This window comes from Rosa rugosa, chromosome 1, assembly GCF_958449725.1.
Source record: "Rosa rugosa chromosome 1, drRosRugo1.1, whole genome shotgun sequence".
NCBI lineage: Eukaryota > Viridiplantae > Streptophyta > Magnoliopsida > Rosales > Rosaceae > Rosa > Rosa rugosa.
Window position 1 is genome coordinate 10,171,959 of NC_084820.1, and position 12,473 is coordinate 10,184,431.

General features: G+C 41.0%; 2 protein-coding genes across 2 annotated transcripts; both read right to left on the reverse strand.

Annotated features, from left to right (window-relative positions):
- Window positions 1-7,286: 7,286 nt before the first annotated feature.
- Window positions 7,287-9,808, reverse strand: LOC133716273 (GDSL esterase/lipase At3g14820-like). Its single transcript, XM_062142985.1, has 5 exons — window positions 8,676-9,808; window positions 8,417-8,547; window positions 8,049-8,282; window positions 7,691-7,946; window positions 7,287-7,617 (listed from the first exon to the last, which is right to left on the reverse strand). Exons 1-5 carry the CDS (start codon window positions 8,956-8,958, stop codon window positions 7,427-7,429), a joined length of 1,095 nt encoding a protein of 364 aa, XP_061998969.1. The 5' UTR covers window positions 8,959-9,808; the 3' UTR covers window positions 7,287-7,426.
- A 144-nt stretch (window positions 9,809-9,952) lies between these two features.
- Window positions 9,953-12,219, reverse strand: LOC133716265 (translation factor GUF1 homolog, chloroplastic). The gene has a single exon (XM_062142978.1). It carries the CDS (start codon window positions 12,114-12,116, stop codon window positions 10,074-10,076), a length of 2,043 nt encoding a protein of 680 aa, XP_061998962.1. The 5' UTR covers window positions 12,117-12,219; the 3' UTR covers window positions 9,953-10,073.
- Between the last annotated feature and the right edge of the window lie 254 nt (window positions 12,220-12,473).

Consider the following 12,473-nt stretch of genomic DNA (forward strand, 5'->3'; position numbering starts at 1 on the left):
CAAGGGCCATATGATGAGGCCTACCAGGAGTTGAGGATGGTGTTTGATATTAGAAGTGTAAGGGCCCGTTCGGTAGAGAAAATAAGAGCCCTTTTTCATTTTTAAAAACAAAAACAACAAGAACTTGTGTTCGGTAGAATATTTTTGAAAACATTAAAAATGAAAATTGAAAATATTTTCTAACTTTACTCTAACAATCTGAAAACGTCATATTAATGTTTTCAATATTTTCTCACACTTTATTTTCATCTCACAAACCTCCAAACCCTAAACTTCATTTGAATCACCAACAGTCGGAAACTCAAAGATATGACATTGCCTAAACTCTTTTATACTCATCGGGTTCCAGATCCGACAAACTCACCGTCATCAGACTTGTGTCCTCATCGGATTCCAGCCAAACCAATAAAGAACAAATCAAACCAGTTAGTTTTGACATCAATCATTGATTAGACCATCAGATGCATGCTAATTTCTTTGAAAGCATTTAAATCTTTGCTTTTGTCTTTCCAATATTGATCTTAATTAAGCTCTCTCAGGTTATAAGTGGATCTTACATTCTTGGATTTGAACTCATAGTAACTGGGAAGAAGAAGAAAGATAGAATGCACTTGTATAATTAATGGCAGACGAGAATTGAGTTAATTGAATGGGAATTGAAATATTCTGAGATTGATTATGGTCTCAGATTAGCAATTGAAACATGTTGGATGATTATTGGTGCTCTTGGTATAAAAGTCTCTTTGAAGTCTGCATAAGAAACTTGAAAGAATACTGCACATATCTTCTTTGTTTGTGAAGATGCGCTTTGATGTTATGAAAAAAAAAAAAGGTTTTTTAAGATTTAATTACCAAACACTTTTTTGATTTGGAAAATGCATTCTCTATTTCTCTTTTTCATTTTCAAAAAACAATTCTGAAAATATGTTTTTGAAAACATTACCGAACGGGCCCTAAATGTCTTTTTACAAGTTTTGGGTAGTCCACTTTTAGGGGAAGTTCCGCCAAATTTTTGATATAATTTCTTCTAAGGTGAGCCCCGCAGGGCCGCTTCCGATTTCATAGTGAAATCCGGGGCTAGTCCTGTCACAAATGAGGCCTTAGTATTATCCTTCCTCCCTGGGCTGGCCTTGGGGTGGCTTTTAATCCCCTATTTCAAAAAAAAAAAAAAAAAAAAAACAACTTATTATTTTTATTATAGCACTTTTTAGTTTCAAGTTAAGTATTTTACTTGCCATTATTTTTAGTACTATAAACACTTTTTAAAATCTAGTTTATGTTAACGAAAAAAAAAAATTGTTGAAGGATGTCGACATAATGTGTGCCTCTACAAACTAGGGTTTAGAGTTGTAATAGGAATGTGTTCTAGGTATTCAATTGTAATCGGATTCTATTACCTTTTTGGTACCTTGTAACTCCCTATTTAAAGGGCTCCTATTATCAATAGTAAACATAATTGCATTCTCCTACAACACGTTATCAGCACGAGTTCTAACCCTACCTTCAGAAAAAGAAAAAAACCCTTAAAGAAAAACCTTTTTTCTTCTCTGCCGCCAACCCAAAAAAAGAAGAAGAAAAAAACTCCATTCTGGCCTCAGCCATCACCTCACCGGCCTCAGTCTCAGCCTTGCCTCACCTCACCTCTCCAGCAGTACCTGCAAACCCAGCAGCCCAGCCCGGCCGGCCTCCTCCCCAGCGCCCCCGCGCCCAGACGCCCAGCAGCCCAGGCCGCGATTTGCGATCACACCAGCACGTCGAACTGCAGCAGCAGCCCAGGCCTCCGATCTGCAGCACCTCCGATCAGCCTCCCTCTGCACTCCGCAACACCGGCGAACTGCAGGGAGAAGAACCAGAGGAAGAAGGAAGTCGCGAAAGAAAAAAAAAAAAAGGGAGGAAGACCGAAAGAAAAAGAAGAGAAAAAAAAAGAGAAGGGCTGGGCCCGAAAAAAAAAAAAAAAAAAGGGCTGGGCCCGGAAAGAAAAAAAAAAGGAAAGAAAGAAAAGGTAGGGAGAAGGCAGCCCACCAACTGCCAATTTCCGACCAGATTCCAGCGATCTTAATTTAGCTACACGCCTGCATCAACACGCGCGTGTCTTCAAGCCAAGAACAATCACGTAAGTTTTTATAATTAAGGTTGCTGCTTTCTTGTATTTAAATTCCTTTTATTTTCTGCAAATATTGGAATACATGTTGCCAAATGATTTTGATATTTAACAAAGCGGAATTGTGGAGATTCACGCTTAACGAACTAAGAGTGTTCATAATTAAACGAACTAAGAGTGTTCGTGTGAACTAAGAGCGTTCACAATGCTTGGACTAAGAGCGTCCATAAGCATCAAATTGTGACCATATTAAAACATTATTGTTTGGTCTAATCCAAAAGAGATTCTTGGAAATTCATTTCTTGGTAGCATAGCTCGGAAATCTTATTGTTTTAGTTTTCGTGGAAGTTTAACTCCGAAACTAATATATCTTCTCTTCTTATTTTCAGGATGTCGAATGAACCTAGACTCGACTTTCCCATGCTTGACTCAACAGGCTCGGATTACCACAGTTGGGTAACCGATGTTGAGAACCATCTCACTTCAAATGGAATATTACCCATAATCTAGGCACCTAACCCGGATCTTGTGTTCATACGAACACCTACAAAGCATGCTCAAGCAGTTATCTTGATGCGACGCCATATGGACAAGGCACTCAGATTGGAGTATATGTCGATCAAGAATGCAAGAGAGCTATGGGTAGCGCTAGAAGAGCGCTTTGGCAATGTCCAAGATTCCCTCCTCCCTGACTTGAAGGTTCAATGGAACAACCTGCGCTTTGCTGATTTCAAGTTTGTTGCTGAATATAATTCAGAAGCTCTTCGCATACAGTCCATGTTGAGGTTTTGTGGACAACCTGTCATAGAGCAAGAGCTAATTGAGAAGACTCTCTCCACCTTCCCCGTTTCATCCATTGTGATGTCAAAGCAATATCGTACTGAAGTCAATGCTGGACGGATCACGAGGTTTCATCAGCTTATCAATATCATATCTGTAGCTGAGAAACATGATAACATACTCGTGAGAAATTATAATTCAAGGCCCATTGGAACTAAGAGTGTTCATGAGGTGAATTATAATGCACCCAAAGGAGGGCGCAAGGAGCGGAACCCTAAGAATGGGGGATATGAGGGACGTATGGGCCCATATAACCGCCCTAACCAGGAAGGAAACCGCAAGTTTGGTGTGGATACACGTGGTGGTAATGCCACACGTGGGAGAGGAGGTCGTGGTATCCCTAGCCGTAATGGTGGCGCCATGGGTTGTGGTGGTGGCACCAACCCTCCTAGGGAACGCCCGCAACGTGCACAACGTGCACCTCAATTAAAGGGAGGCAACCACAATGATGAGTGTCATCGATGTGGATCAATTGAGCATTGGTTCAAGCAATGCAAGGCAAGCGAGGAACTAGCTTCAAGATACAGGGCATATAGGGACCTGAGGGAGCAAGAAGTGTACCTTGCAGAAGAAGAAGAAGATGGTGGAGATGTCAATCTCACCATAGAGGACTTCAAAGATGAAGATGAATTGCATAGGGATGCAGCAGACTTTGATTAGATTAGTCCTTTTATTTTTCCAAGAACTTTTGTAATGGCAATTTGCCTTAGTCAATAAATGACAATTGTATTAACTCTTTCTTATGTGGCGAACCCAATAAAATGTGATGTCTAGGAAAGTCATTGAGATTATTGGTACTTAAGAGAGCCTCGCTCCACCAACATCTCTCTCTACTTTCCTGGTCATATTTGATTGGAGTTACCAAACGGATAGAGTGACTACAATGTGTCTTAGTTTGATTTTCTTTTGGATTAGATTTTGGAAACTTTGATGTAATCATTGGCTATTAATAAAGTGTCAATTCTTTTACTTAATGTCTTGGACATACCTTAATTCGAACTTTATAAGAGCCAATGGTTTTCATGTGGAAACACATTATGAGAATGGACAAAGTTCCTTTGCATCACCTCTAATGACTACGGACATAAACGAGTATTAGAGAAACTTATGTGTCGCTCTAGTGGGTTGTATGCAACCACTATTTGAGTTATTGAATCCAACCATGTCATGAGAGACGACTTATGGGATTCTGACACATATAGGCTTTGACATGATGATCCGTGTATTAAAGACTTTACACGGATATCCATTTTTCAGAACGAAGAAAAGTAAGAACCAAGAATTGGTTCGAGGAGCTGCACATGCGCCTCATGGCGCCATGATTGTGCAAAGACAGGCCATACATGGCTAGCGCCGCCTACCCCCTGCGGCAAATACATGGCATTGACGCCATAACCTCCTCTCTCTACTTCTCAAGTCTATTATGACATTATGGCTTAATCAAAAGCTTCATTGGTTGATTATAAAGCCCATGTTTCGTTTTGTAAAGCCTGTTACTTAGGATTGAGACCATCCTATGCAAAGGAGATTGAGGAAATAATTCCATTCTTACAAAGAATCTAAGGGAATTCTATGGATTTGATCAACCAACTTGCGGACCATATAGATGTTTTTATGGTGTTGGTTGATACGCAAACACGCTGGTCACGTGTTGTGCCATTATCCACTCGTAATGCTGCTTATACTACACTCCTAGTACATAACATATGGCTACGGGCTCACTACCCAGATCATCCCATTCAGTCAATTTGCCTTGATAATGCTAGAGAGTTTACATCGAAAATTTTTGATGACTATTGCATATCATTGGGTATTGATATCAAGTATCATATTCCCATGTACACATCCAATTGGTCTCGAGGAAAAGCTGCCATTAAATGACTATGATGGTAGCCCGGACATTGGTAATGCGCACCAATATTTCCGCTTGGGTTATGCAATATCGCATGCAGCTATGCTAATTCGTCTACGACTCATAGCAGTCACTCAACTTTTATTTACGTTACAGCTAGTGACTGGGTTCGAGTTTAATATCTCGTTTGAGTGTGCGGTTAATGTGCCAATTGCGTCGCCACAGCGCATCAACATGAGTCATTGCAATGAATGCATATATATATATATATATATATATATATATATATATATATATATATTTGTTGGACATGAGTCTCCAACTATAAGTCCGCTATGTAGAACCCTTGACAGGCGATCTCTATTTCGTTGGATTTGCGAATTGTCACTTTGATGAGACAGTCTTCCCGTCGTTAGGGGGAGATTAGAACGTCAATGTTCAACAGGAACGACAGGAATTGTCGTGGTCTGTCCCCACTATGTCTCATCTTGATCCCCTAAAAGTGACGAGATCACATATACCTGCTGCAAACATGCCTGCAAGGATTGATGTCCCCACAAGAGGACATGGTGCCACCCAGAGAAGATGGGTACTGCACCACTACCATGGATGGTAGTATGGTGACGCCACAAAGGTGGCATAATGGCGTCATAGGCCATGGGTTCCGCTAGAGAGAGTAGGAGACCCATAGGTTCGATGGATTCTCGCCCTAAGAAGAGAGCGAGTTTGGCACAACTTGATCCATTGATCATTGATACTCAAAATCCGTCTCATGAGAATATTTTGGATTGTGGTTATGTCCAAGAGACATCGTTGGGGGACGCCTCAATGTTAGAACCAATTCCTGAGAATATAGAGATCTCTACGAACTACACTAGTGTACATGAGGACGTGGAATTATTGAGACCAATGACATCGAACCTTACTCCGTTGAAGAATGCTAACGTAGAGAAACTTGGCCTAAATGGAAAGATGCGATCCAGGTTGAATTGGATTCACTAACGAAGAGGAAGGATTTCGGGCCTGAGATGCCAACACCTCCTAACATAAAACCTGTTGACATTAATAGGTCTTCGTTAGATAGCGTGACGAGAAAAAGAGATGGTAATCTCACCTTATGGCGCAAGGTTTCTCACAACTCTCTGGAATCGACTACGAGAAGACATATTCTCTCGTAATGGATGTCATTGCACTCCACTACCTTGTCAGTTTGGTAGTTTCCAAATAACTGAACATGCAGCTTACAAATGTGGTCACTACATATCTTTATGGGTATCTAGATACGGAATATAATGAAGGTTCTTGTGAACTTCATTTACCCAAGTCAAGTGGCTCTAGACCACGGAGCATGTTTGCAATGAGGTTGAAACGCTCACTAAAGTGACTACTTGATTGGGAAGGGATATGATGAACTATGCCCACGCGTTTCCATGACAAGTTCTGGATTTGCAATTGTCGCGGTTCATGTTGATAAACATAATTGGAACCCTTGTGAGTTAAGGAAAACCGCTGAACACCTGAAATCCGAGTTTGAGAGGAAGGACCTTGGGAGAACACGGTTTTGTATACCGTGTCAATAGATGCTTAGGCATTTTGATAAAGTCAAAGATGCACTCCCATTGTCGTCCGTAGTCTTGGCCCTCAGAGGGATCCGTTTCGTCCCAGGGATGATGATGAAGACGTGTTAATAACATAAGTGTTTACTTATGTACAATAGGCGCATTATTGTACTTAGCACAATACAAGACCGGACACCTCAATTGTTATGAACTTGTTGGCTAGATATAGCTCCGCGCCAACGCAACACCATTAGATTTGTATAAAGACAATCTTTCGATATTTGAGAGGTACGATTGATATGGGCTTGTTCTATCCCTACAGAGAAAAGAGATAACGGAAGTGTGGGATCGGACCCCACAAGGCAAAATGCCACCTTCCGTGCTCCTCCTCCCTTCCATCAAAATGACAACAGGCACTTCTAAATATTGAAGTGAACCAAATCCGATCTGAGGATAATGTAGCGGACTTATTTACTAAGTCGTTACCAAAATCCACCTTCGAGAAACATGTGAAAAGCATCGGATTAAGAAAGTTATCCGAACTCCCATGATTGTAGCAATCAGGGGGAGATATTGACATCAAGAGGAGGCATGATGTCTACATGTTCGATCTCGAAGAGTGAAGGACGTGTTGTGCTCTTTTTGTCCTTCGACCATGGTTATTTTTGTCCCACTGGGTTTTTGTTACCTGGCAAGGTTTTTAACGAGGCAACAATCAAAGCGTCATCCCCAAGTTTGAGTGGCACAAAGGGGAGTGTTGAAGGATGTCGACATAATGTGTGCCTCTACAAACTAGGGTTTAGAGTTGTAATAGGAATGTGTTCTAGGTATTCAATTGTAATCGGATTCTATTACATTTTTGATACCTTGTAACTCCCTATTTAAAGGGCTCCTATTATCAATAATAAACATAATTGCATTCTCCTACAACAAAAATTAAGTTACCAAACACTCAGCTGCTTTACTAAAACAACCACTTATTCTCATATCACACTATAAACCAATTTAATTATCTTATAAGCACAACCGTACCAAACTGGCAGTTAATATAACCTCTATGATTCTTCAGAGAGTTCAGAAGAATTTGTCAATCTGCTTTAATACTGCAGAGGTGAGGATCCTGTAAGCTGTTTCTGTGGGATGAAAGCTATCCCAGAATATGTACTTGGATGCATCGTTGCAAATAACTGGAGTGTCTTTGTTACACAGAGGCCCGGACTCAACAGTTCCTGTTCCACAGCATCCTTTATCCACCACTTCAAATCCTGAATCAATAAACCATGTCAGCGAACTGCTTTACTACTGTTGAAGATAGAATGAAAATGCAGCTGAGATTACCATATTGAGCAGGGTCTTGGATAATGGACAACAAAGGGTTATATATATCAATGTAAATGAGTTGTGCTTCTGGAAGTCTCATATTGAGGGAGTCTATAAGGGGGGAGAGCTTCGAGTTGAAGAGGATTGCTGCTTGGTTCTCAGTCTCATAGCAGGCTCTCTCTATGCCTCCATCGAGTGTTCTCTGTGCTGGCACACACCCAATTGGCGGCATACTTATTACTCCAATCACTCTTGCTCCCAGTGCATAAAGTTCCTGTAATTTCTCCCGCATTAACTAACATATAGTACAATATTACACTTCAAACCCTTAACTCTCTAAACCAGTTTGACAGTGCTAATATTTTTCAAATAGTACCTGGAGGAAATTTGAAGCTAATTCAAGCAGGAGATCTGTATAAGCTGGAATATCATAGTGAGCGCTCCTCAGTGGTGTAGAAAAATAATTAATTGCAAGGTCATTGGTTCCTATTGAAAGCATGAATAAGCTTTCTGACAGTAGAGTGGCTGTTCTTTCATTCCCAATTGCTGTGTTTATCTTGCTTTTGTATTCTTTGAACAAGTCTAATTGATCTGATAATGACAAGACAGACTGATACAAACAGAATTAATTAAGAGAAACCAAGGATGTATGATATGATACGGTATGATATGTTGTAAATACTAAAAATTATTAGCGTAAAAGAACATATATATTCACACACACGCGCGCGCGCGTATGTATACCTGTAATTTGGGAGTTAGAGGGTCATATCCTGAACCTCCTGAGGCAAAACATACACCAGTAAGTAGGTCTTGAAGCTGCAAATTCGGATCCAGATAAGCCGGCAACATCTTCTTCACTCCTAATTCTTCAGCTGGAAATTAATTTGCTTAAGTAATCAGTATTAAGCAACCAAAATGTAGCAATAATGGTAGTATGACTATATGCAGAACCAAAATAGTAGAAACCACAAAGAATATGTATTCCTAGAGTTTTGATTACCAACGAAGTCTGAGGGGACTCTTCCATTGCTAAACCTTCCTGTAGGCATTCCTCCCATAAAGTCTCTCCCATAAGGTGGGAAATTGCTTTTGCTCATAGAAACGATGTAATCGTTATTGCCAGTATCCAATATTGAATCTCCAAAAGCAAACACCGCTGAAGCTGTTCCATTTTTGGATAGTGTTATAGCAGCGACATTATGGGAGAGCAATATAAATAAGATAATCACAGAAACTCTGAAAGATGAAGATGAAGGAAGAATTTTTGGGGAGAGAAAAGCCATTGTAATATGTGGATACTTTTGCTTCTTCTTCTTCTTCTTCTTCAAGTAATCAACTTTTGGGTCTTTATAAGCATCTCTATAACCGCAGCTTCAGCTCAGTTATTTAGCCTAGAACAATAATGTACTTTGTAGTAGCTGTTCAATATAGTTGGATTTTAATGTACTTTTCTCTGCAATGCATGACGATTCCAATTCTTCTTTGCTACCATAAAACAGTTCACAATAATTACAAAATGCAACTAAAAGAGAAGCATATTAATTGGGCGGGCAGTCAAACTTTAAAAGCAATGCGGTTTATTACCTCCATTATGTAAACATGTATGATGGCCAATGCTTATCCGATAGCCTATTGTGATAGAAATAATTTTGCCTCCAGCGGTATTTCCTTGGTTGCTGTATCTAAACATTTCTTCAACAAGTTTCCAGAAAATGTCCAACGAAAGAAATATACAGACCATGCAATAGTTTAAAACGGTGGTAATTAACTCAGTTACCAAACCTCCCGGAAGCCCTTCTTCCTATGAAATTGAGTTCTACGATAGTATTCATAGGTTGTTTCCAGGATCCACTATTCAATCTCCTAAACAATCAATGCTGGAATTGTTCCGTTTTCGGTAGTTTTATGGTAGCAGCAGCATTATGGTAGATAGATATAACTATAGTGATGAAGAAGGACGAAGCTCTCAGGAAAGAAATCCATTTCATTATGTTGATATTGTTATATACCGTCCTTTAAGCATTTCTATAAGTAAAGCATCTTATTTAGTGGGAACCTAGTTGGATATAGTTTGGTTTAATTTGGCGAAGTTTTGATCTTTGCCAACTCATATTCACAAAAGAAAAGAAAAGAAAAGTCTAGAGTCTAGACCTTTGCCTGCTCCTATGTTCTTTGCTGGTGTGTAGTGCAATGAATTCTGAAAAGTAACTACTACAATAAAACTGTCTGGTGCAAAGCAATTCGTAGGCCTCCAATATTGTTCACGAAAGCATCAAGTAGCACCACATTATATGATTATATTGAATTTTTCAAGCTCGATGGAAGCTGCTCAAGCTTCTCATAATCCACAAAAATTTACAATTTTCAAGATATTGTTAGAAGCAACAAACTTACATGATCATAATACCTCCTTTTCAAGTTTCAACACAGCCATGAAGGCTTCTTGAGGCACATCAACTTTACCGATTGCCTTCATTCTTTTCTTTCCCTCAGCCTGTTTCTTAAGCAATTTCTTTTTCCTTGAAATGTCTCCGCCATAGCATTTGGCTAAAACATCCTTTCTAATTGCCGATAAAGCTTCACTGGCAATCACTTTCGTACCTATGCATGCTTGAATCGGTACTTTAAACATCTGTCTTGGTATAAGCTCCTTCAGCTTTAGTGTCAACGCCCTCCCTACAGCATATGCCTTATCCTTGTGAACAATAGTAGCCAATGGCTCTACAGGATCACCATTAATTTGAATATCTAGTCTTATTAGATCACTTTCTTTGTACCCAAGTAAAGTATACTCCATGCTAGCATAACCCTTACTCCTGGATTTGAGCTGGTCAAAGAAATCACCTACCATCTCAGCTAGGGGTAATTCATAAGTGAGTGATGCCCTATTCTCAGCAATAAACTTCATTTCCTTAAACTCTGCTCTTCTGTCCTGCGCCAACTCCATAAGGGGGCCGATATACTCTTTCGGTGTAAGCATCTCAATCTTCACAATAGGCTCCTCAATCGACTTCCTTTTCCCAGGTTCAGGAAGCAAAGATGGATTCGAGCATTCAACAACTTCCCCATTTACACAGTTCACTTTATACACAACACTAGGTGCAGTAGTAATCAAGCTCAGATTGTACTCTCTCTCCAGCCTTTCCTGCACAATTTCCATGTGCAGAAGCCCCAAGAACCCACATCTAAACCCAAAACCCATAGCACTCGAACTCTCTGGCTCAAACTGCAAAGCAGCATCATTAAGCTGCAGCTTCTCAAGCGCATCCCTCAAGTCTGGAAACTGGTCTGCATCCACCGGGAACATCCCACAGAACACCATTGGAGTAGCCTCCTCATAACCCGGCAATGAACTCTCCGCCTTCCTACCATAATGCGTGATCGTATCCCCAACTCTCGCATCAGCCACCGATCTTATAGAAGCCGAAAGAAACCCCACCTCACCGGCATAAAGCTCCCCAACTTGAAACTGAGTCGGAGACAAAACCCCAAGGTCATCAGCATAGTAGTCCTTCCCACTAGCCATAAAATAAACCCTATCCCCCTTCTTTATCTTCCCATCAATCACCCTAAAATACACAATCACACCCCTATAAGGATCAAAATAACTATCGAAAATCAAAGCCCTCAGCGGCTTGTCAGCAGTGTCAACAGGTGGAGGCACCCTCTCAACAATGGCATCCAAAATCTCACTGATCCCAATCCCTTCCTTAGCAGAACAGAGTATCGCATTACTACAATCCAACCCAATAACCTCCTCAATCTCCTTCATTACAGTATCCGGGTCCGCCCCAGGAAGATCAATCTTATTCAAAACAGGAATAATCTCCAAGTTATTCTCCAATGCAAGATAAACATTCGCCAATGTCTGCGCCTCGACACCCTGCGAAGCATCGACAACTAACAAAGCACCTTCACAGGCAGCCAAAGACCTCGAAACCTCGTAGCTGAAGTCGACATGTCCAGGAGTGTCGATCAAGTTCAGGCAGAAGGGTTCACCGGTTTTGTAACTGTACCTCATCCGAGCTATCTGTAACTTGATGGTGATGCCTCTCTCGCGCTCCAGGTCCATGTTGTCGAGAAACTGCTCCTTCATTTCACGCTTCTGGACTGTTCCGGTGGATTCTAGAAGCTTGTCGGCGAGAGTGGACTTGCCGTGGTCGATGTGGGCGATGATGCAGAAGTTGCGGATGTGGGAGATGGGGACCTTGGAGAGGCGGTCGTGGCCGAGCTGGGAAGTGGGCTGGGGGGGTCCGGCGGCCTGAGAGAGGACGTTGAACTTGGGCTTGGGGCGGAGGTGGGTTTTGTGGAGGAGGGGCTTGGAGGGGGAGAGGGAGAACAAGGGTAAGAAGGCGGTGGTGGGTTGGGAGCGTTGGGGAGTGGTGGTGGCGGTTGTGGAGAGGAGGAAGGCCGGAGAACGGGAACAGAGGTCTGCGGCCATTTTTGGCCGAAAACCAGTTTGGATTGAGTTGTGGGTGGCTTGGGCTACATTGTGTTTTGGATTGAGTTTTTGACTAATACTTTTTTGTGGTCTGAGGAGAGCCGAGAGCCCATGTAAAACAAAAGATGAGCCCGATTAAAAGGGGTCGGATCCTCTCGATTCCGATATTTCATTCTTAAGGCGATGTGGCTTTTTGTGATGTGTACACACTTATTATAGACGTGCTCACACTTATTATAGACGTGCTCATGTACTACTTTTTAAAATAACAAAATTACATATAAGTTATTAACAAAAGATGACTTAACAAATACATCCTTTAAAGATTGAATTAAACATATAATTACTAAATCTCTT